Below are 26,953 nucleotides of genomic sequence, written 5' to 3'. Positions count from 1 at the left end.
AGATTGAAACCTGTACTACACTTCCATTTGAGAACACTCTCATAAGCTATGACAAGTGCTGAGTTACCTAATTAAAATGCTCTAAAGGTCCTTCTACATCAAATGCTGGCTCTTAATCCATTTTTCTGGTGCCTGACTGAGATGAAAATCTGATAAAAGAGTAACTTAATGTGACTAAATCTACATACTGGACAGTATTACCTGGTAAATATGTACAGAGTTGGGGAGGGGGAGACATTGAGATAATATAAATCCTTTCGTGGAGGTGGTATCTTTGCCCATTTTCTTTTTAACTTTTTAGCTTTTATTCTGAATTTGCTCCATAATTTACTGGATAAGATTTAAAATGTTCTCATTCAGGCATACTAAATAACTTGATCATAAACTTTTATTTCTCCTGACAAATGTAAAATGTCATTCGCGCTATTAAAACTTCAATTTAAACCCTGGGTTAAATACAACACAATTTAAAATGCGACTAAAGTTACAATTTTCACTTTGGAGACTAAGAGACTGAGATTAGACTTAAACATCAGATATACTGAATGAAAAATTAGGCCCCAGATAACCAGATGCACCTTTCCATTTTATTCTTTTTTAAAGACAGTCCTGTCGTTGTGTGTATTTATTTTATCCCCTACCAGACAGAAAAAGAGAAAGTAAAGGTTGCTCAGTCCTGTTTTGCATATGTAAAGTGTCTCAAGCAACCTCAGGAAATTCAGGCACTGTCAACACAGAAATTATTTCTTTTCCAGTATGTATGTATGTATGTATGTATGTATGTATGTATTTAGAGATGGAGTCTCGCTCTATTGCCCAGGCTGCAGTGGAGTGGTGCCATCTCAGCTCACTGCAACCTCCACATCCCGGGCTCAACCAATCTTCCCACCTCAGCCTCCCGTGTAGCTGGGATTACCTGGTAAATATGTACAGAGTCGGGGAGGGGGAGAGATTGAGGTAATATAAATCCTTTTTATCTTATCGGGCACCACCATGCCCAGCTAATTTTTGTATTTTTTGTAGAGACAGGGTTTCACCATGTTGCCCAGGCTGGTCTCAAACTCCTGAGCCACAAGCGATCTGCCTACCTCAGCCTCCCAAACAGCAGGGATTACAGGTGTGAGCCACTGTGCTTGACGGAAAAACGATTTCCTTATCAGTCAGGAAGAGATGAATCCTCTTCATTGTCTATTAACCAATCGTTAGCGTAAGAAACACAGGTTGAGATTGCACTGAGGGGTCACTACACTTAGAAAGAGAGCTTTACATTTATCAGAGCCTAAAAGCAATTCATTTGGCTTCTTGTATTACTGGAAGTCAGCTAAATTCCCCAAGTAATGTTATCCCCAAAAGAGATACTTAAATATTCCAGAATGAAAGAAAACAAAACAAATAAAACCTCCTAAGGAAATAGTACCTGCTGACTGTATTCTAAATCCTGTGCTCTCAAAGTAGTGTTTGAGAGCATGCGAACTCCCTAACTATACAAAGAAGTTGTTGGGAAGTGAGTGAAAAAGGTAGATTAGACTGTTGCTTGATGTGGCATTATGATGCTTATGATATTCATCACACAGGAAGTAAAATATTTCTGAGTTCCATGTTAGATCACTTCACTTCCAATAGGCCAGGCATGGTGCTAGGCGCTTGGGATGAAAAGACAAATACTACATTTTAAGGCGGTGTCCTGGGAGCCATGTGAGCACAGACCGCAAGAGGCTAAACCCAGTACACTGGCCACATCATGGTTTTGGGAAAGGGGGACCCTAAGCCTACAATAAGAGAGTGACAGGTGTACTTGCCAGAAGAGCACATTACAGGTAAGAGAACAACAGAAAGTATACTTTCTTGGGATGGTGATGGGATGAAGCACACCAAACCGCTATAAGCCATTTTGAGCTAACAAATCCTAATCCAAACTCCCAGTTCCACTTGCACAGTCACAGGCTTGACCTTGACCTTGTCATCAATTGCATCTCCTGAAAATCTCAACTTCTACTATTTAACTCTCCAAAATCAAGCCAAATCTTTGTTCCCCAAATCTAATCCTCTCTCTTTTCTTTTCATCTCTATTACTACCACCAGCTTCAAACTATCAACATTTCTTGCCTGGAATACCAGAATAGCTTCCTAATTGATGTCCTCTGATTATCATGCAACTCATTCTCTACACATGTAACATTCAGGTACAACATAGGTGATGTTTTAAAATGTAAATCAGATCCTGACACCCCACCATTGCATATTGCCCGGTAATATCCGCATGTAATTCAACTCTCAGCTCTGACTAAATTCCTTCCTGGCACTTGTCAAAATTAAGCATAAAGTATTTATTTGGCTAGTTGCTTATTTTCTTTCCCCCCGCCCCTCCCACCTCCCATTATCCTGGAATTTCCATGAAGACAAGAATCATTTCATTTTTGGTCACCATTGACTAGCTAGAGCTAAATAAAATGCCTGTAAGAAGTTACTTAAAAAAAAAAATCACTTTTTTTTTGGACAAACTATATTTTGGTATTCTTCAAATTTTGATTCAATTTCTGACTAACAACATTTTCTTTTCTTTTCCTTTTTTTTTTGAGACAGAGTTTCACTCTTGTTGCCCAGGCTGAAGTACAATGGCACGATCTCGGCTCACTGCAACCTCCGCCTCCCAGGTTCAAGCGATTCTCCTGCCTCAGCCTCCCAAGTAGCTAGGATTACAGGCATGCACCACCATGCCCATCTAATTTTGTATTTTCAGTGGAGACGGAGTTTCTCCATGATGGTCAGGTTGGCGTCAGTCTTAATCTCAAGTGATCTGCCCACCTCGGCCTCCCAAAGTGCTGGGATTACAGGCATGAGCCACCGTGCCCAGCCAAAAACAACATTTTCAATGTCCATATTGTGTAACAAAACAACAGAAGAACTTTTATCCACCAAGGATATTTAACCATGTTTTATTCTAACCTGACAAATCTATGATACAGCAAGTATAGATTTAAAAAGGTTTAAATTGTCCAGGTACAGTGGCTCATGCCTATAATCACAGCACTTGGGAGGCCAAGGAAGGGAGATCACTTGAGACCAGGAGTTTGAGACCAGCCGGGGCAATACGGAGAGATCCCGTCTCTACAAAAAGTAAAAACAAAACAAAACAAATAGCCTGGTGTAGTGGCGCACAGTTTAGTCCCAGCTACTCAGAAGTCTGAGGTAGGAGGATCGCTTGAGCCCAGGAAGTTGAGTCTACAGTGAGCACTGATTGTGCCACTGCACACCATCCTGGGTGACAGTGAGACCCTGTCTTAAAAATAAAAAAAAAAAGTTTAAACTGATAATTACTGAGAGCTTCAGTTAAACTATACAGTATTAATTAAAATTAATTATACTAAGGTTTAAATTAAACTTGTGAAGCAAAAGCTTTAAATACAAATGATTCTCAAGTTAGTCTATGAATATGAGAAAGATTTCTAGCATTTAAATAATAAGTAAATGAGGATTAAAAAGAGTGATCTGATGATAAGGCTTGAGAGATAACCAGATGCACCTTCTCATTTTATTAGTTTTTAAAGACAGTAGTGTTGATACAAGGAGACACTGCCAAGAATTTCCCATAAATAACCAAATACTGAATTGATATTCTAGACGTCTCAAGGGGCTTTATTTATAGCTAAGTATCAACTAGTGCCGAAATACTCATCTTAGCACTTTTCAGCATGTATGAATATCAGCTACTTTTCAAGAAAATGAAAGGAGTAGCTCATGAGACTGGTAATAAAATACGTCACTCTTAACCCCAAGATTACCAGATTGAATCTGTTCCAGGATAGTGCATCTAGTAATACTGAACACAGTTATATTGACAGCGGCTGTTCTGTAGCATCCAATCTAGAGAGTCAAACTTTTCCATTTAGTCGTTACGACATAGCTGACTATGTATTCCAACATACCTAATGCCTTTTTTGGCCACCTAAGAAAAGAGTAAATATTATTGAACAGTAAATCGCTTTCCATAGAAAATAAGAAAATACATATGAAATACCTGCTTATAGGATCGTTCTGTACATAATGTGCAGGAAAAAAAGACTAGACGTATACACATCCAAAGTTCAATAGTAGTTATCTCTGGATAGTGGGATTGCAAATGCATGTATATATTTTAAAAGTGTTCTATAATTAGCATGTATTACTTCTGCAATCAGAATGTAAAATATAATTTTAGAATTTTTTTATAAAAATGATTTTTGTAAGCTTATAAATCATCTTAGCTGACCTGTGATGGATAATAAAAAAGGAAATTGTGTAAAGTACTCCTAATCTAAGATCTTTCTAGCAAGTTGCTAAGGATTAATACACACTTCTGTGAGATTAAACACAAAAATAAGAAGCTAACTAAACAGATATGTGAGCCTATAATCTGTTTAACTAAGCATAGTTTTAAGATAGACTATAACCTGAGGTTATTTACTGCTAGAATGAACATTACATTCTCTGACACAGCCATGTTCTCTAACACTCATACTGAAACGGTCAGCAAACTGTCCTTTTCTGCTGAAATGCCCATTGAAACTCAAATCTTCTCTTTCTGCCCATTAGCACTGAAATCTCTCATATGGATTACGAAATATGTTTCTATTTTGATATTTCATATTAACTATTCTTTGGAAAGCAAAATCCAAAAACATAGAGAGAATTTCGTGTGCTTTTAAAAGAAAATGACAAGTGTCTTTTCTCTTAACGTATATCCAAATACTTCTGCTTTTTTCCCATCAAATACAGAATTCATGCTATATTTACTTCAAGAGATAATGTGCCTATACCTCACTTATGAAACAATTTAAACCTGATATTTGGATGCAACAGGTGAACTGATGGACTCACTACTTACTGACATCATTGAGATACCATGATTTTCTGATTTTTATTTTTTGGTCATTAAAGATGACAAAATAACTATTAATAAAAATCCAAATATATAGTTATGCAAGGCAATGACAGAAGAACATATTCTGAGTGATAGCAAAAAAGTCTTCAATTATGTCATGAAACTTAGCAATATGGCTTCTTAAGTGGACAAATATAAATTGAAAAAGAAAATTTGAATATAAAAGTTAAAAAAATAAATTTGTTCCTGAAACAAAACTGAGTGGACTCAAGATTATTTGCATGTCCTGCATCACCAATGAGGATCCAAAGCGTCAATTTCCACATGATCAATTTCAAGAAGGAATTTAGTATTTCCAGTATATTCTTTACTTAATCAGAAATTAATTTAAAGAAATTTAATGAAGCATTTTATTTAAATTTAAGTATATTAGCAAATATATCTTCAAATTAAAAATAAAGTAAGACCTGATCTCATTTTTGAAATCAGAACTGTCCAAGTTCCCTTCAGATAAGAGGATTTGTTTAAATAATCTTTCCGTTCTCCAGTGTCTAACCATAATGGAAGTAAAGAGAAAAAGGTAGTGAAAGCAATAGCAACAACAATTGAGACTTATGAATTATAACCATGTGCTAGTAACTGTGTCATATATTTTACATGCATTATTTCATTTAATTACGAATCATTTTTGGAATAAAGAGCCAGTACATTTTAGAGTATACGTGTACAGAAGAGTAAAATGGTGTTTAAAAATTGAAACTAAACCACCCTTTAACAGTCTTTCTTTGAATACTGAAAATAAAAGTAAGATATATAAAAACGTTTTAGAATCTGATCAAAATATTTTTAAATGGTACTTTTTTTTTTTAAAGACAAAAGTAGAGGAAACAAGGAATATTTTAAAAGCTGCAATATAAAGCTAGTTCAACTTCAAACATAAAAAGTCTGTCAAGTAAAGATATATACACATATGCATGTGTTTCCACATACATATATTTATATATGGCTTTTCTGCCCTCACCAAAGACCATCTACTTTCGCCAAGGAGTTAGTTCTAAGCTGTGGTGCTGATATCTCAGAACTCAGGGATTCTCATCTATTCTAAGCTCAAAATGGAGGTACCCAATTTCCAGTCTTCATTCTATCACTGATCTGCTCTTTTATATTGAACAAATCTTTCCTTCTCTGAATCTTCCTGAGGATACACACATAGACACACACACACCAATCAATCAAACAATATTTCATAATAGCGTATTCTATTTCCACTCCACTTCATCTCATCTGAACCAGTTTACCCCTAGGAGTAAACCTTCCATCTTCCATGGACTAGATTTTGGAAATACATTCTATCGTACCTAGGTAAACATGTGGCTACTCAGCATACGTGGTCAGTTCACGTTCTCATTTTACCCACATAAGGAAGACTGTATAATTTCAATTCTAAGTCACTTTAAGAAGCATAATTTACTAATAATAACAATGAAAAAACATAATATATTGAAAGCAGCGAGAAAATATTCCTTCAAAATGCATACATTTTAGTTCAAAGCAATTACTATTAAAAAGCACTCCAGTTAGTAAAATCTACAAAAGACATAATCTTTAATTAATTAGCAAAATATATATATATACTTTTAGGAAAAATAGTTCTTCTATGGTTTTGCTGCTAAGATAGCCAGCAGATGTCTGCCTAGTCTGGAGGGAATGTTTCTTCCTCAGGAGAAAACAGCTTAAATGGAAACAAATAGCCATATGCTGACTGTATACTGCTTAATAGATGATGTAGACAGCCATGTTCTACAATAGAAAACATGAGGGTCAAGGTTCAAATTAACTTTCTTTAAACTTCAGTGAAATTACCCAAGATCAAATTGCATATTACATATAAGTCGTGTCAAAGATCTGCACTATCAATTTGTGACAGGCATAACATGGAGTCCTAAGTTTAATCATTGGTGACACTGGGCAGAGGAGAATAGACCCACAAAATATTTTCCTAATAAACTTTTAAATAGAGCTAATGCAAAATAAGCAAGAAAATACAACTCGTAAGACCTTCTTAGAAAGTTGGGTTTGAAACTGAATTAGACAAATACTGAGTTTTTATGTCTCAAAAACAGCAAAGTATTCTAAATTAAATAATTTCATATTCTCATCAAGATATGATTATTGGTTTGCAAAGAAAAATAATCAATGAAAAATAAATTTTAAAACCACATTTGTCGGCTGGGCGCGGTGGCTCACGCTTGTAATCCCAGCACTTTGGGAGGCCGAGGCGGGCGGATCACAAGGTCAGGAGATCGAGACCACAGTGAAACCCCGTCTCTACTAAAAATACAAAAAATTAGCCGGGTGTGGTGGCGGGCGCCTGTAGTCCCAGCTACTCGGAGAGGCTGAGGCAGGAGAATGGCGTGAACCCGGAAGGTGGAGCTTGCAGTGAGCCGAGATCGCGCCACTGCACTCCAGCCTGGGTGAAAGAGCAAGACTCCGTCTCAAAAAAAAAATTGTTTTATAAAATCAAACTTCAAATAATTACAAGTGAAATTGCTAGAGATAAAAAGTGCTATACATTTCTTAGCATTCCAATTTTTTGACTTTATAATTGTGTGAGATAACTTTAACTGCATCAAAACTGTTTTTGAGAAAAAGGTTTACAGCTTTTAACTACACAGCAAAGAACAGCAGCAAAACATTAACCAATATCTGCACTGAGGTCTACCCTTGTTATAATAGGGATATAAATGAAAATAAAAATAAACAATCCCTCAAATAACTGATAAATAGAATAACTTTGGTGCATTACTTCAACTTAAATATTAAAGGCACAATAGACAAAAATATTATTTCTATACAAAAATAAAGGTTTTAAATGGCATTCTATATTAATTTTTTTTCAGTGTTTGAGAGGTTGACAATTGTTAGGAACCAAGAAATACAGTTGTTGTTACAGCTGTAAAACTTGGTTTAAAGGCAAATACAACACATAGAAATGTTTTGAAAGCATTACCAACAACGGCGCTATGAAACCTGCGTTGCCTCAAGACACTTTTCGTGAGTGTTTTTACTTGGAGGTGATAGTTTCACTAAGCAATTAGATGCAAGCTTTGTCTTCCTGTGTCTGGGCCTTGGGGAAAGTAAGAATAGTTCTCATTGAACTTCTGGTACCTAAACCGAGGAAACATTTTTTAAAGTAGTAATATTTTCCAGGAAAAAATAAAACCCAAACTATAACAATACTTTACAGGCTTAACTGACAGCAAATAAAGTCCATGCTTCCCCCTCACCTTTACCCTGTTTATGTCATATACAAAAAGCTAGTTTTGGCTTTAGGACTCAAACGTCTTAAAAATGGTGAATTAGCAGTACCCATCGCCTAACATAAATAACTGAAATACAGTGAATGAAATTACCACATATCCATTTGTAGTGCACTGTAGCATGATTTTTCTAAATAATAGTTTCTAGACTTTGTAAACACACAAAACCTTTCTAACTGAAGAGTATTTCATTTTTCCAAAAAACTTGTGTCTAAGTCATACAATTTACAATTTGCCCGAATGAAAATATGCTTTTTTTTTTTTCTGAGTCTCAGCCTCCAGAGTAGCCGCAGCTACCGGCATGCACCACCAAGACCAGCTAATTTTTTTTTTTTTTTTTTTACTTTTTGCAGAAATGAGGTCTTGCTGTGTTTCGCAGGCTGAGTCCTGGCCTCAAGTGATCCCCTGCCTTGGGCTCCCAAACTGTTAGGATTACAGGCATGAGCCACCATGTCAGGCTGAAAACATGCTTTTAATAACGACAATTAAACTAGTATAAAAATTATTCAAAGCAAACACTACTCAAATTTTTTCAGGGTTTCTTTTTTGTTGTTGTTTTGTATCTTTTTTTGAGACGGAGTATCACTCTTATGCTCAGGCTGGAGTGCAGTGGTGCGATCTTGGCTCACTGCAACCTCTGCCTCCCAGGTTCAAGCAATTCTCCTGCCTCAGCCTCCTGAGTAGCTGGGACTACAGGCATGCGCCACCACGCCAAGCTAATTTTTGTATTTTTAGTAGGGACAGTGTTTCACCATGTTGTCCAGGCTGGTCTCGAACTCGTGACCTCAGGTGATCCGCCCGCCTCGGCCTCCCAAAGTGCTGGGATTACAGGCACAAGCCACTGCGCTTGGCCCAGGGTTTCAAACATTTATTGTCACTAATAAGAATGTTTATTATAAAACTATCCTTATTAATATCAAACTATATTTGATAAATATTTACTATATATATTTCCCCATTTAAAAGTATATTAATTGTTCCTGAATATTATCTTCAAATATTTTTAAAGTACATATATTAAATTGTATTCAGTAAATTATAATTTTTTTTTACTCAGGATCTTGAAAACATTTTGGAGACATACTGATGAACTCATCCTAAAATTTATGAGCCACACATTAAGGGGCTCTGTATTTGAATATTTTGCTGGTAAAAGTGATATAATGATCTCATGGCTGGTTTCAACTCCATGATTGTATGTTTGTTGACTAAGGCTAGAAAGCTTTTCCCATAACGGCCTCTCAAGGTAATGGAATGTCTAGCTAAGAAAGAGAACTTAACTGGCAACTAGTAGTATCTTTAAAATATCTACACAAAAGCCAGATTAGAAAAGACAACTCTCTACATCCTAGTGCATTCAGAGTATCCTGATCATGTGGGGGTAAAACTAAAGGTGTTTGAAAAGGAAGCTGTAGAAAGTAAGCATTTAGTCCTTTTGTTCAAGTCCATAACTTTTTAAAAAATTCTGACAATGATAAAATGAGTAGGAAATAATACAGAAAAAAGGGTGATTTTCGATATTTGAAAACATCAATGTTAGTAAATACTTCACTTATAAGCAATTATAATTCCTGAGAACAAACAATCACCATTTTGCCCTCTGGAGTTTCTTATCTACCAAAACAGGAGCTGGTTTAGGTCATCTATATCACCTTTTTGATTCTCTAAATTTGTTTTCAGATAACTTAGTTTTACCTCCACATAGAATAATTATTCTTAAATATAAATGTGTCAAAAGTTACAAAGATACTAATATCATAACTTTGAAACATGACTTTATCAAAACATGCAGTTGGTCCTCTATATTCATGGGCTCTGCAACTGTGGAATCAACCAATCACAGATGGAAAATATTAGGGGAAAAGAAATGATAGCATCTGTACTGAATATGTATGGGCTTTTTTTCCCTTGCGATTATCCCCTAGACAGTACGGTATAGCAACAATTATTATATGAGCTATTGTACATCATCTAGACATATTTGTAAGTGTATGGGGGAGGGTGTTCATAGGTTATGTGTAAATACTGTGTCATATATAAGGAACTTGAGCATCCATGGGTATTTGTATATACAGCAGTCCTGTAACCAATCGCCCATGAATCCTGAGGGAGGACTAGACATTCTTTTATAAACAGGTCAAACATTTAAACTTATTTTGCATGGGCTACATTCAAGTTGGCCTTAAAAAATAAAAAAAGCAAACTAGCCTTCTGTTATGATGACAGCTGTCATTCACCTCACTAATTTAGTTCTGAGACCTTTACTGAGAGTCAAGACAATAAGAGAAAGGTCATAAGTTCATTGTTAGTTAACTGTGAATAGGCAAATATAAACTAGATTGTAGAACTTCAAAGAAATATTTTAAAAAGGAATAGCTAGTTTTAACATGGTTTAAAATGGTTACTTTAATTTTTATTGTATCTAATTATATTTTACACTCATATCAGACATTTTTGGCATTCTGTCTTAAGTAATATGAGGCTCTGGGAGAGTGATCAAGTCATTTACATTCTCTCGGGCTGATTTCAAGTTAATAACATGATTGAGTAATAATAAATAATAAAAGGATTGAGGAAATTCCTTTCTACATTTATGATTTTATAATTATATAAATGTATAATTTTATACTTAAGTTACAGTTGAATACTGAAGACAATTTGGGAGACTATGAAAACTAATTATATAATTAAAATTTTGAGCATAAATTATATTAACATATCGATTATCTTGGAAAAACACCATATATAAATATATACATAGTTATGTATACAGTTTTATAGAAAATTATATATAAAGTGAATTTTATCTAAATTTCATTTGTCTCTCCAATCCCTATGTAATTCTCAATTTTTGTCATATTATATACAGCAGGATCCTTTCAAGGGAGTGAATCATTTTGGCTACTCCTTGAATGTAGATAGAAAATAAAAGAAGCCCAATCCTTATTCAACTGCAATACAAGTCTAGCCTATAGATACAACAGTTTAATGGTTAGTCAATACATCCTTCTTGAGGGTAATTTCAAATGAACTGTATTTGGTGCTAGTGTAAATAAACTGGACCATCAACTACTTGAGGATAACATATACCTGTTTTCTTCCAAAGGCACCTCACAGTAGCCAAGAAAATAAAATATAAGGCATATATGTATACTTTTTTGATATAACTTTAATAGCAATATATTTCTAAGAATTAGAAATGGTTTAAAATCCTAACTTAAACTGCCAGTTGAAGGTATTTTTCTTAATGAAGACAAATTTTTAAATCCCACACTATCTTATTTATAGACAAATTCTCATACGTAGATATGTATAAGGGTGTGTGTGTGTGTGTGTGTGTGTGTGTGTGTGTTTTGCCTATTCACAGGCATGATCCCACTACTGATCAGCATGGGAGTTCTGATCTGCTCCATTTCTGACCTGAGCCTGTCCACTCCTCCTTCGGCCAACCTGGTGGTTCCCCATTCTCAGGAGGTCACCGTACTGACACCAAACTTAGTTTGGACACACAATGGGCATGGTGCAGTACAGCCCAGAACTCCTGGGCTCAAGCAATTCACTTGCCTCAGTGTCTCAAGTAGCTGAGCTATAGGCACCACATGGTTCCCTATTCAATATATTTAAAGGTAACAAAGGAGGGGATAGAACAATTTTCATAAAATTTTCCAACAGAAAATCACTCCCAATCAAAAGTCAAATCGTTAATCAACTCTGTGTAAATTCCAATTAAGCTTGAATAACAAGTTAGGATGAGAAATACAGAAAACTGAAATAGTAGATTGTATTCATATACAAAGCTAGAGATTATCCTCAGGTAAGGCCTGAGATACAAATTCAACTTTTCAATGCCATGATCGAACAAATGATGCCACTCCGCCACTCCCCTCTGCCAAGCACAGAGTGCCCAGTTTACTTACTGGCTACTTCCAGCGACGCATTGTGGCTCACAGCCTCTCCAAGGTAATTCCTGGCTACACAGACATAGACTCCTTCATCAGGTCTACTTTTCCGTCCATGTACTATACGTAAGAAAAATAAAGATCCACTTGGCAGCAACATTCGGTGTGAGCGAGGGTCATCTTTGTCTGTCTCCACTCTCTCTCCCCCTTTGTACCATTCAATAGTGGGTGTGGGACGGCCTTCAGCTTTGCAGTTCAAAGTTGCGGGCTCTCCTTTTGAGACAATCAGGTCTGAAGGGTGTTCAACAATGCGCGGTGGAAAATCTTCCTGACGAAGACGGGAGCCTGCAGAAGAATTAACAAAATATCTTCATATAACACTTGAAAACAGTTAATCGCTTATTTTAAAAGCATCGGCTTAACCATTACTATTTAAACACTGCATAACATCGGCCTAGCCTTCCTACCCTATTTACTAAGGATCTTTCTGGTGGCCGCCTTGACTACACCTTCCAATTCCTGAATCCTTTTGGTATCCACTCAGAAACTTCTCTCGCTTACACATTGCCCGTGCAAGTCCTGTCTACTCCTCAAATCCCTTATCCGCAAGTCCTTTCAGAACCCATTACATTGTGTGTTTATGCCATGCATGTGTCCATTTCTGCAGAGGAATGTGTTTATTACAAATAATGGCACGGCTCTCTGGAATCTCCTTTTAATGAACATCAGTCAACACTTTAACAAAACATATGCAGCTGGGCGCGGTGGCTCACGCCTGTAATCCCAGCACTTTGGGAGGCCGAGGCAGGTGGATCACAAGGTCAGGAGATCGAGACCATCCTGGCTAACAAGGTGAAACCCCGTCTCTACTAAAAAAATACAAAAAAAAAAAAAATTAGCCGGGCGTGGTGGTGGGCGTCTGTAGCCCCAGCTGCTCGGGAGGCTGAGGCAGGAGAATGGCGTGAACCCGGGAGGCTGAGCTTGCAGTGAGCCGGAATCGCACCACTGCACTCCAGCCTGGGTGACACAGCGAGACTCTGCCTCAAAAAAAAAAAGAAAAAAAATATGCTATATACTAATGAACATTTGCATTCAAATATATACTAGAACTGTCCTTTATGTAGACTTTTATATCTTCCTAAATAAAGTATATACACTTCCCTAGTTTTTATTAATAAATTAATTTTATTAATAATAATTCATATTTTAATAGACTTCAGAGATGAAATGCTAAGTACCTGAGTTTAAATAATTAAATATACTATTAAATGGAAAAGGATACCAAGTGAGGGGCTTCATTCTGGACCTTACATATTACTTAATAAATGAAGCCCTGAGTGTCTATGGCACTTAAATATTCTTTGTATCTGTACCTTATTTTTTCCAATGAGATTTAATCTCAAAAACAGGAATGATGTTTCATATTTTATAACATTCCTATCTTATTTCTGCTTATATAAATATGTAAATTTATCAAAGATTTCTCAAATTCAACAGCCAAAGGCCTTACTGAGAGTCCCAAACCATGCCCTCATCTGGTGTTTCAAGGTCAATGAATAAGGCAAATTAGAAATCAGTCTTCCTCTCTCTGTCCCCTAGCTCTTCCCAAATTCCTCCGGAAAAGTTCTCAAATTACTCTGCTTAGCCTCATCTATATAGCCAGCTACCATCACAAGTCCAACTACCATCCCTTTCTACCAGGATGTAGGAAAATCTCTGAAATAGTTTCACTTCAGTGTAGCCAGATGAAGGCTCTGAAATGCAAATGTAATGTGGGTTGTCCTCTACTTCAGTGGCTCGTAAAATAAACTCACTGCTCTTAAGGTGAGTCTTTAACTAGACCTACAAGAGCTAGCATGTTCATTCCCTGATCCACCTGTCTAGACACTTCCTGTTCCATGCTTTTCTCTGCTGTCTTCAGCCTGACTTCTGTTAGCTCCAGGAGAACCTTGCACATCCTCCTGCCACATGACTTATGCCTGCCACAGGGCCTGGGCTTGAAGTAATCTTACAGTAGAATACACCTACTCTATTTCAAATCTCTGCTCTCCCTAATCTTTACAAGAAAGTTAAAACATTGGTTTTATAAACCGAAATACAGCTACCCTTGGTAAGAATGGTCAGAATTACAATATATAAATGTATTTGTGATGCTATTTGTCTGTTTTTCCCACCCTTCTGTAAGATCTGTGGGTCTGGTTTTGCTCATGGTATTTCTCTTACGCTTGGCAGAGTGCTGTGCACATTACAGTACTCAGTAAACCATGTGTTGAATAAATGACAAAAAAGAATGAAGTGCTGACAAGAAAGACCTAACTAAGCAGAATGAGATGAAGTTTAACAATCTTGCATTCTATGACAAGACAGGAAAATATTTTATTTTTCAAAGTTATAACTAATACGTATACATTCAACCTTTAATAGACTGTAAGCCCTACACGAGGCTTATTTGTATCTAATTTGTAACTACTCCAATTAATGTTTTTTTCTTAGTGAAATATATTAATGAATAATGAAAGATCTATTATTTGCTCATGTCCACCATGAAACAAAAATTGTAATTTGAAATGCTAATAGTTTTATAATCTGAAACACTAATAACTTTAGCTTAGTGCATGTACACAGCATGGTACAGATTCTTTCAATGAAACTAAGCTCTAGAAAAGGAGGAAATAAACTAGGAATATGAAAGAAAAAAATTACTTGGGAACTCATACTCTCCAAGGCTATGTTGAAGCCAAGTGAAATTCAGATTGGATTTTATATTAGTCATCACAGTCAGTGCTATACAACTTCAGAAGATTAAGTACTGCAATATGTTCTTGGCCTTTACCTTGGCTGGAATTCTGAAAGGTGGATGCTAAGGAGGATTGACTGCTGAGGAGATACTTATTTAATTAAAGCAACTTTTATTTTAAAATCTGAAAGTCCATTTCAGATAGAAAATAGGGATATATAGGTTGTTACGAGAATACAAAGAAGGGTCACCTAAGATTGCCTGAGCAAGTCAGAGAAGAAACTCAAACACATTACATTTGAGATAAGCCTTGAAGCATGAGTCAGAAAGGGAAGACAGGTGATGATTTCACCCAGAGGCACAGCTACAGGAATATGTACACTTGTGGGACCTGCAAGCTGCTTAATATGGCCTGAGTATAAGGTGCATTTTAGAGACTGTGAAGTATAAGTCTGAAGAAATAGCTAAAATAAATAACTTCTTGGGCTTTGTACACTGAGCCACAGTTTTGGAACCCAGTGGAAGGCAGCCAGAAACCATTAAGAAATGTTAAGCAAGGGATGAGTATCATTAAGGTTGGTTTTAAAGAGCTCGCTATTGGCATGAAACTGGACCTAACGGGATGAGCTAAGAACGAATTAGTGAGGACCCATTTCAAGCAATAAATCTGAAAACCAGGGGCAAGCATGGTGGCTCATGCCTGTAATTCCAGCAGTTTGGGAGGTCAAAGCAGGAGGATCACTTGAGCCCAGGAGTTCAAGACCAGCCTAGGCAACAAAGGAAACCATGTCTCTATAAAAAATTCAAACAATTAGCCAGGTGTATGATGCACACCTGTAATCCCAGCAACTCAGGAGCTCAGGTGCAATGGTCACCGGGGCCTGGGAAGTCGAGGCTGCAGTGAGCTGAGATCGCACCACTGCACTCCAGCACAGGGACAGAAGGAGACACTGTCTCAAAAAGAAAGAAAGAAATCTGAGAGCCAGAACTTAGACACTAACAGACAGAAGGGAAAACAGAAGGAAGAATCTCAAGACATTAATTCGTAAAATCAACAGTCTAGCCACTGACAATATGGAGTAAAAGGAAATGCAAATACACAGGATGGAGGACAGGCAGAGGGTAAGGAGAGTCCAAGTTTCCTGTCTCTGTAACGGGTGAAGAGCAGTCTCACTGAAGGCAGGGAATAAGAGAGTGAAATTTGGTAAGAGGAAGAAGGGCAAGGAGATAATGAGACATGAAGAATTTGGGATACTTCTAGAATATCGAAACGGTGCTGACAAGCTGTCAATTGTATATCCTTAAGTTTGACCTCGAAAAAGAAATCTCAGCTGGAAAGTCAGTTAGAATACAGCCACTGATTAAATGCATAGTAAAGATCAAAACTGTCTGGGGAAGCCAGGCCCAGTGGCACACACCTGTAGTCCCAGCTACTCAGAAGGCTGAGGTGGAAAGATCCCTCGAGCCCATGAGGCTGCAGTGTGCTATGATCACACCTGTGAACAGCCACCGCACTTCAGCCTGGGCAACATAGTGAGATCCTGTCTCTAAAAAGTTTTGTTTTTTTGGCCAGGCGCAGTGGGTCACACCCGTAATCCCAGTACTTTGGGAGGCCGAGGCGGGCAGATCACCAGGTCAAGAGATGGAGACCATCCTGGCTAACACGGTGAAACCCTGTCTCTACTAAAAATACAAAAAAATTAACCAGGCATGGTGGTGGGCACCTGTAGTCCCAGCTACTTGGGAGGCTGAGGCAGGAGAATGGCATGAACCCGGGAGGCAGAGGTTGCAGCGAGCCGAGATCACACCACTGCACTCCAGCCTGGGTGACAGAGAGAGACGCGGTCTCAGAGAAAAAAAAAAAAAAGGGGTTTTTTTTTTGTTTGTTTTTTGTTTTAAGTCTAGAGAGAGGATGTACAGGAAGTAATGGCCAATTACAGAATCTGGATGTCGCCCAGGATCCACTAAAGTGCAGTGTTGCTGAGAGTTCACTCTGCCCCTGATGTGCAGTCCCCTATAGCGAAACCACAACCAGTATATGGCTTTGGGAATGGAACTCAGGACCAAGTTTTTACCATGATGTTTGTACACAACAATTCAGTAAATGTCTCAGCAATAAAAATGTTTTCCATATTATTAAATGCTAAATTTCTCAAAAGGCTCTATGGAATATTCTTTCTTCAGATTGTTACTAGGCATTGCTTCAAGGAAGAGTTGCAGTTCTCAGCGTGATTAGTCTGCTAATGCATACCATGATGTACAAGAAGAGGGGTATAATATGTAGCATTTCCCAACTTATTTGGCCACTTAACTCTGTTTTATTTTTATTTTTTGCAGAATATCCCACTGAACTTTGCTTCTAAGAAACATACTTCAAGAGAAAATATACACTATCAAGCATTTAATAATTTGAACAGAATGAATAAGATCAGCAAGAAACCTATTATTTGACTATTAAGCCAATACCTTTGGAGGTTATAACAAAATATAGAAATCCCACATTTCTCATAATGTATAACCTTCAGGAAAAAGATCTTCCAATTTCTGAGTGATATTTATGACTGACTGGTTAATAATAAAAACCGTAAATGGTAATCATCATCTTTATTAAGAAAGTATAAATTATTATTTGTTATAAAGTCTAAGCAGGAAGAAAAGGAATAGAAAAGAAAACCACTACTAATTACCCACCATCTTCTGTATTACAACAACATCTTTATGAAGTGTGTGTTGTTATATCTGTGTCCATATGGGGGAACTGAGACTCTCAGCTGTCATTCAGCTAGGAAGTGGCAGTGCTGGAATTCAATCCTAGTCAGATTCAAAGTCCTTGCTCTTTCCAACTATTCCATAAATACTGCTATGGTTAATTAGTTAAAATCCATAGAGAAACATGCTTTGTTCATGCTTGCTTCCAACACTGGAGGTGTTCACTTTGCACTTTGATTGCTTACTTTTAAAATATAGATCATAAAAACGTCAAGAAACAGTCAAACCTGTTGACATCTGGTGTGCTTTCCCCATGCACAGAATATCTATCTGTAAATGATTTCGTAGTTGCTTCACTCAGTAGAGACCCTGATGATGAATAAATGGAGATATAAAGCTTTCCATGAACTGTGCCATCTTCTCCAAATATGAGCTTACATTGCTGAGTAAATATCCTTACATTATCAGTTTTTCATATTCTGAGAACCTCAATTCTTACACAATTGTTTGCACAATTAAAATTCAATATCATAGGTTTCCAACTTTTTTCCTGCCAATATACTTGAGGGAAAACCTATATCATAAATACTATATATAAAACCTATATATATATGTTATATATCATATATAACCTATATTATAGATATATATAACTCTGACTCACTTTCTTCAAGGAAAACTTTAAGGGAGTTACACCAAGGCCAAATATGGAAAAGCATATATAAATCTCATGAGAGTGCAGATGAAAGGTTCCAAGTACCAGATATCAGTGATTGCAATCTTCCGCCCTAAAAGTGGTGTCTACCTTCACTCTGTCACAATTATTTATAATATTATATATTTACATACAGTACATATATATAAAATATTCGACTCATTATTCATAAAAAGCTTTCACTCTTCATTCATAAATACCACATTCCTATAAGACATCTGATAACCATCATTCTAGTTATGTTAATTTGTACATATTTTATGTAATAAGATACAAAATTTATATCCCAATTGGCAGAACCAACTTCCAGGTTTCAACCACATTCTGCATAGTAAACGTAATAGTTACAAGAAGAGGGGGTTAAAAAAAAAAAAAAACAGACTGATGACATGAGGCTTTTAAAAAGAACTAGGATGATACTCTTTCCGATACTGTCAACTGCCCTCTGCAAGAATCCTGGTAGAATCTTGAGAACTCACTTCAGGCAAGAGTAGCATCAGGGAAAGAGCAGGGCAGGATTCCTTCAACAACTGCCCAGTTGGAAGATAAAATATAAACATGAGTGACTGAAATATCTAAATATTTACACAACCACAGCTGGAAAAAGATAGACACATAAGTGCTAAGTATTTCAAGGAAATCTATCAAAGTCACATGAGATTTATGATGAGGAAACCAAACTCCTAGCTGGATGTAAACTGCTTCCCCCTCCGGAGAGGTCACTTTTACACAAACACAGAAAGTAACCATTTAAGAGACTGCTCTTGTTACTATTCTGTTGAGGTAAGCATAAACATATGTATTAAAAGAATTATATATATAATTTTATTCTTTATTCATAGATATGATTTTTTCTAGCATGACATTAATATTTATATTATGGTTTTGTTTATCTGTGTTTCAGGTCTGTTTCTTAATAGACAGAAAAAACAGTACTTATTTTATTAGTAGTTTTGTTTTGATCCAACTGTTTTCATACTCTGCTGTATAAAATTAGAAAATCTAAAATGATTAAAATATCTGTCTCCATCAAATATCATATTAATGTATCTTGCAGAGCAAAAATTCTTATAAAACTGTTAAAAGCAACAAGAGGAACAAATTCAGTGAGTAGCTGACAGATACACCATAAATATTAATAGACAATTTGGTGACATCTGTCCAAGGTGGGGAAGGGGATGTATATAATTGCCTCAAGGCAATTATATATATAATATATAAAAATCTATATATTTATATATAGGTTCAAACCTATATTCTTAAAAGAGCCTTGCTGCTTAACACTTTTATTTAAGCTCCATTTACATTTTAAGGAGCAGAGCTGCCTCCAATTATTAACATAAATCCTATCATGGGCACTAATGCTGTAATTTTCCTGTCAGAATTTCATCCTACAAGAAGACATTTGTTAAAAAATAAGAAGGCAGCACCCATTAATTACTCACTGTGCAGAGCAGATTTAAATACCCTCTATTAAGTTACACACATTTCCAAATACTCATGCTTACTGTTGAAATAAGAAGTATAAAAACAGTCCACACTCTACAAAAAAAGCTAAGTACTTTCACCCAAAATTATATATAGTACATGAATACAAGGAAAATGGAATGGATTATAATAACATGATTACTGTATTATGCCATTTCGCTCAGCTACTTTGTTTTATTCTAATGTCTCTTGATTATAAACTTCTATCTAAGAAAACACTATTTAGAGGAAAACTTTTCCAGTCAAAATTTAGAATAACCCTAATAATTAACTGAGTGCCATTGGTAGAATTTATCATCTAAAATGGTTACCAAAATAGACCAAAAGGAAATTCCAGGAGTGAATGCCTGGTGTTTTTGTAATATTCCTAAAGAATCTAATATCGTATGGCTATGTCCCCAGAGATACGAAAAAGATTGGCAGTAGCATAAGTTACATTTTAGAAACAATTTTGCCTCCCCTCTCCCACTGTTAATAATACATAGACAACTAAGTAGGAGAGGCTTTTCTGTCATGAGACCCAAATATCATAGGAGCTAGAAGGGCAATAACTGCAGAATTGTCACTATTGAACCAATTCAGGCAGGATTTCATCCTGGGCTGTAACTAAGGGAACTGGAAGGTTGAAGCTGGCTAGCTGAGTTCATTCTTCCTATTTGCCCCTTAGTAAAATGCTCAAGTAACATGCAAACTGAAGAATTTTACTTTCTGTAAAATACCAAACAAATATATTTGCATGTGTTAAACTCCAAACTCTCTCAATCTCCCATCCACCAATCTATCCATCAGTTGTTTACCTGTATATTATTCCTATACTATAGCATGAATTGTGTTAAGCATTGGCAGCACAAAGAAATATGAAATAGAATCCCTGATCTTAACAGCCTGAAGTCCACCAAGGGGCGCAGAAATAGTAACAAGAATAATATTGAAAAATAAGCGCCATACAAGAGAAGACAACAGTAGAAGAAACTGGAATCAAAGGAAGAAACAGCGTGAGGGTAGAGGGACATAAACTACTCTAACACCTGCAGGGAAAGTAATTAAAACTAGAGACTGGATTCAGATGGTCTCGGTTCAAATCCAGCCTCTGGTACTTCTTAGTTGTTTGAACTTGAATAAATTGCTTAAACTCTCTGAATATTAGTTTCTCCATCTGTAAAATGAGGCTAAAATAATACCTACACTTTACAGGTTCGCATAAGTTCTAATGCACAGAATAATATTACATTGATCCATGAGTTGGAACCATTAATCAAGTATTTTGGAAGTTGTCATAAGCACCATTATTTGATTTTAGACTCTCCTCCTAACTCTTTTCTGGAATTACATTAGGATTCTTAGTAATTTTATAGATGAATTAATTATTTTCCCTAGATTTTTAAGAAACACTGAAAATAAAGCTAAATTTTTAGTTTTAGTTGAGCATTCAACTTAAAATAATTTTCCACTTATACAGGTCTTGGCAAGTTTTGGCACAATTCCAGCAAAGCATCTTTCAAAAGACAGAAAACAAACAAAAAAAAAACTAGAGCATTTAGCAGAGCCAACTTATTGTTTTACTGAGAAGCATCAGAGACTGACTAACTAAAGCCATCTATAATAAAGCATCTCTGTTCCTTGTGGAAAATATTCCAAATACATCCACTGGGTAAATGTATTGCTTTCAAAATTTTAAAGACACACTAGTGCTTTTAAAATATTACTGAGTGAATAGTCACATTGTTTTTCATCTCCTTTTCATTAAAAATACAAAAATACTATGGGTAGCCAGAGTATAGATTGTGTGTAATTGTGCATCCATAATACTCATTCTAATGGACCAAAACATTTAGGTCTGAAAATAGAATATAATACAACAAATATAACATAATATAATATAGTAGCTTATTTCAGCTGTTAGAACCAATCAGACCTTTGAAATTTCACTGACAAAGGAGTTTGGACAATATTTTCAATCATGAAAAACAGTATTTGGGTGGTCCTAGGATTTTTTTTTATTGCTATGGAAATATAGTTAATTATAATCTTGAGTTTTCTTTATATTAGAACAAATTATATGGTACTGCAATCAACGTGAATCTGCACTTCATTTCTTTCTTTATAATATAGAAATAGCAGATGGTTATATATTTGAGCCAACTATAACCTCAATATACAGAACATGAGCAGATTACTCTATTGAAGTGGCAACTTAAAAGTACTCTTATAACTTATAAAATAAACCTTGCTTAACAAAACTACTTTGTTCTCAATTTAAATTTCTAAGGAGAGAATTTCTTTTTTCTGAAGTTAATCTTACTTTTGTGTTTAAAAACTTTTTTTTTTTTTTTTACTTTTATGTTCAGGGGTCATGTGCAGGTTGGTTATATATTGTCATGGTTATATACTGTGTCATGTTATTAGTTGTGTTGTTATATAGGTAAACTGTGGCATGGGGTTATATAGGTAAACTGTGCGTCATGGGTTATATAGGTAAACTGTGGCATGGGGTTATATAGGTAACTGTGCGTCATGGGTTTTATATGGTTTTGTAAACTGTGCGTCATGGGTTATATAGGTAACTGTGCGCCATGGGGTTATATAGGTAAACTGTGCGTCATGGGGTTATATAGGTAAACTGTGTGCCATGGGGTTATATAGGTAACTGTGGCATGGGGTTATATAGGTAACTGTGCGTCATGGGGGTTATATAGGTAAACTGTGTGCCATGGGGTTATATAGGTAAACTGTGCTCATGGGGTTATATAGGTAAACCGTGCGTCATGGGGTTATATAGGTAAACTGTGCGTCATGGGGTTATATGGGTAAACTGTGCGTCATGGGTTATATGGGTAAACTGTGTGTCGTGGGGTTATATGGGTAAACCGTGCGTCATGGGGTTATATGGGTAAACCGTGCGTCATGGGGTTATATAGGTAAACTGTGCGCCATGGGGGTTATATAGGTAAACTGTGCGTCATGGGGGTTATATAGGTAAACTGTGTGTCATGGGGTTATATAGGTAAACTGTGTGCCATGGGGGTTTGGTGTACAGATTATTTCATCACCAAGGTAATAAGCATGGTACGTGACATGTATTTTTTCTGAACCTCGCTCTCCTCCCAATCTTTGCCCTCTGGTAAACCCCAGTGTCTGTGGTTCCCCTCTTCGTGTCCATGTGTTCTCACTGTAAAACCATGTTTTTAAGCTATCAATTTAATGTAAAAACAAGTATGAATATAATAAAATTCCTTAACCACAGGAGGGTTTTTAAAATTATAATAATTAAAGTAATATTTTTGAGTTCTTTGTCTAAAGAGTTACATCAGATTTTCACGGAATCTGTATATTACAGATATAATTCACCAAAAGTCAATAACCTAAAATCAATTAAAGTACTAAAAATAAAGCTTTCAACTTTTTGCATTAGGCAATCATACTTGTGTTATACTTCAATAACCCTTGATTCTAGGTGAGTTACTAACGCCTGCAAGATAGCATATGGGATTGCAATTTTAAGGATAACTGTCTAAAAACAATTATGCTTTTAGAAAACAAAATACTTAAAATAACCTTTTAAAAGATTACTGAGAAATCCCTATAGGAATGCTGTCAACTTCACTCATTTTAAAAACTCAGTCAGTACTTCTGACATGAGTAAGAATTCCTGAAGAAAACCTTTTACACATTAGCAAACTAATTGTATTCTTTCTCTCCGGATATCTTCCTAATATCTTTCTCATTATATCTTGGCTTTAGCTCTTGCAGATTCTAAGGGCACCCTAGTAAGATACTGAGAGGCAGCTTCTAATCATTTAGCACACAAGATACAGAAATTTGAAGGTATTTCAAATGTTAACTTAAAATCTAAATTTTAAGTAATCATAAATACTTAAATTGTATCCTATAGTACATACTTCAGTAAATATTTAAATGAGTAATTAGTAATCTTTATTTTCTAAACGGGTAAGTAAATAATTCATCATTCCAAAACAAATGTCTAGTTGGTCTAATAGACAAAATAAGCCATAAATATTAACATATACAACTTTTAATGCAAAAAGATTAGAATCCCCCAAATTTTCCTAATTCCAAGAACGTTTTATTATTGATAATATAATGTCTACAGCATTTATCATTTTGTATTTTAATGCAACTTTGAAAGGGAAATCTATTACTTAAACTATCTTGAGAGTGGTTTAATTCTTAATTTTGAAGGAAAAAAGCCATAAAAACCAGTTTTGTTGAAACACTTGTGTTTAATAAATAAATAATTAACCATAACTGAAATATTTCCACATCCCCATTGCCTGAAACAGCACCTAGCATGTGGCAGGTACTCAATAAACATTTGTTGAATGAATAATCAATAATAATGGAAGAAGCAAATGTTAAGTGATCCCATGGGTATTTATACCTAGTGGTATAGACAAGCATCATTCTTGGAGGCAGTCAGTGTACCTCTGAGCTGAAGATAAAATAAGGAATAGCCTTAATTCTGCTTATGGGAAGCAGAAATCCACAAGGGAAGGGGGCCTTGAAGACACGGCCTCCCTGCAAGCAGTTGGCTACACAAGGCTCTTGGCCCATTCACAGCTGGAAGCTCTCCTTAAATTTAATTCTGAGGACACTGAAACCTGAAACCTGAACACAGTGTCACGCGTGGTATAAATACAAGAATTAACAGAGGTGAAAGTTGTACAATTCTAGCTTAAAAGACAGATTGAGAAAAAGACAGAAAAAGAAGAGACACGAGACACAGAAGAAAGGTCTGAAAAGAATCTTAACATTATTTCTTAGAGGCTGTTGAAAAATGTATAGTTTTTGTTTCCTTCTCTATAAGTTTGTGTCGTTTCTAAATAATCCATGATCTTCTGGTGTTATTTTCATAATAAGATATTTTATTTTAGAAGTTCTAAAAACCAACCAATATTTTTTGGGAAAATATGGAGAAAATAAAATTGCACCTTTGTTAACTCTTTTGCATTCACTTATTCATTCAAAATATATGTACTAAATGTCCATGCTGCACCAGGTCTGAGCTACATGCTGGTGATATAAGAATGCAAAAAAAAAAAACCTTCAGAAAAACAAAAACAGTAAGTGGTACCTGTCTCTCTCTCTTTTCTTCTAGTTATTAAAGATAATACAGTTAATACAAATGACAAGTGACACTGTGTGCACTTAATCAATGCATATGCACTTACCTACCTCTTAGCCAGCTTTTTAGCATGGGGGGCCATAAACAACGAGTAAGCAAATCTGAAAGTTGTGTATGCAGAACTGCATGCAACACGGTTAGAATGAGTGGGAGCAAATGCCTTCGACAAAAATAAGATTTCCTGGAAATGTGAAAAGCCTGAGTGAGATTACGTGAATAGAGACCACAAACCCTGAGGCGCATAGCTGCTCAGTCATGCCCTGTGTGATCCCTAGGAGTCAAAAGACTGGATATGGATTTAAACCGATTAACAGGTATCAATTGCCTCTTCTCTTTAGGAGGCAAATAGACCTAATTGTCTTACTTATCTTCCATGCCATTACACGCTAATTCCTAGTCTATGCTGCCCAGGGAAAATCATTTATTTAAACTTTAAATTATTTTTCACTTCACATTTGATTATTTTTAAGCATGTGTGAGATCCTTCAATAACAATAAACCCAATTACATTATTAAAATATACTTTCTTCCCACTCAGCCTGTAATAACTGATATATCTCAGTATAATGGGTTTTGCTCTAGCTTTCTGCTAGCACAGAAACTACAAGTGAGATAGAGAGAGATGCAGCATAAGATTCTTGGTTTTTTATATATAAATTTACTTTGTCATTAATGTTAGGACAATATATAATACAGTCTTTTGAAAAAATAAGAGGATTTTTCTTTTGAAATAAGTATTTTGTTTACTACACGTATGCATAAACATCTGCTCTGGAAAAACCTAGAGCGAGGTTTAAAATATGGATAACTGTTTTCTTACCTGTTCAGTCATCATCTCTGGGTACAAAGACTAGTAACTGGTCTTTACAGGTATGCAAGGTGGTTTCTAACGTACACTAAAGTTTGGGAATCTTATTCCTTAAAGGGCTTTGAACTAAAACATTTAAACATTTGTTAATTCTCAAAATAACTTTAAATTGTACTTGGGGAAATATTCAAGTTATAATTCTTATTTATCCATTAGGCTAACATTTCAATGGTTTAAACATCATTTCGAAACACAAATAATTCCAAATTTTGATGTGTTTGAGAATTAGACATACCCCATCGTTTTAGGACCAAGTTCTGAGAAATGCCTTCCAGTAAGTGCCCTCAGTTTGAAAACAGGAGTATCTCTTTTTCTGAACACAACTTTCAAATAAAACTATATATTAAAAAATCCACGGATTTCAAGTTTATTGGTGACTTAGTAAGATTAACCAATTCTTTTAAATACAGGAATCTTCTCCTAGGTTGACCAATTCATCCCAGTTTAACCAGGACCGTCTCAGTTTAACCAGGATCATCCCAGTTTTAATAAAGCTACCTCAATCAGTCCCAGGTAAACCAGGATGCTTGGTCACCCTTTCTTCTTCTTCCTTTTTTTTTTTTTTTTTTTCCCTTGAGATCAGGTCTTGCTCAGTCGTCCAGGCTGGAGTGCAGTGGTGTGATCTTAGCTCTCTGCAGCCTCAACCTCCCAGGCTCAAGTGATCCTCCCTCCTGGGACCACAGGCGTACACTGCCACACCCAGCTCATTTTGTTTATCTTTAGTAGAGGTTTTACTATGTTGCCAGGTGAGTCTCCAACTCCTGAGCTCAAGCCATCCTCCTGCCTCAGCTTCCCAAAGTAGTGGGAATACAGGCATGAGCACTGTACCGGCCCACCCTTTCTTCTTAATAAGTCAAGTGGAACAGACTGAAAGAACAAATATCCCATCAAAAAAATGAATCATAGTAACTACTACCAAAAAGCATATTCAAATTGTCCTATGATATAAACTGTTTTAAAACAAAGAATGCATTACATCTTAAACTACAGCAAATAAACATCACAGCCGGGGGAGGGGGGTGGTAAAGAAAAACAAAGTATCAGAAGTTCTTCGCCGACTTATTAACCAAATTAAAAAAAAAAGTTCACTGAAAGGCAATATGTGTGAAAGAAAGGGATTGTCACATTACTATCATATTTGATAAATTGTAGTTTTGTTGTAAGAGTAGAATAGTCTACCCTCTGTGAAAATACAGAAATAAATCCAATGCAA

At 35.9% G+C, this 26,953-nt stretch overlaps 1 protein-coding gene across 4 annotated transcripts in view; it reads right to left on the bottom strand.

The window, feature by feature from the left end:
- Positions 1-26,953, bottom strand: part of ROBO1 (roundabout guidance receptor 1) — a 1,192,968-nt gene that overhangs the window by 337,609 nt on the left and 828,406 nt on the right. For all 4 annotated transcript variants that reach the window (XM_030801652.1, XM_030801651.1, XM_030801653.1 and 1 more), the window contains one exon: positions 12,099-12,425. In XM_030801652.1, coding sequence (XP_030657512.1) covers positions 12,099-12,425 — 327 coding nt within the window. The remainder of the gene's footprint in view (positions 1-12,098; positions 12,426-26,953) is intronic.

This window comes from Nomascus leucogenys, chromosome 21 (assembly GCF_006542625.1).
Source record: "Nomascus leucogenys isolate Asia chromosome 21, Asia_NLE_v1, whole genome shotgun sequence".
In the NCBI taxonomy this organism is placed as follows: Eukaryota; Metazoa; Chordata; class Mammalia; order Primates; family Hylobatidae; genus Nomascus; species Nomascus leucogenys.
This window is presented reverse-complemented; position numbering and strand designations above follow the sequence as displayed.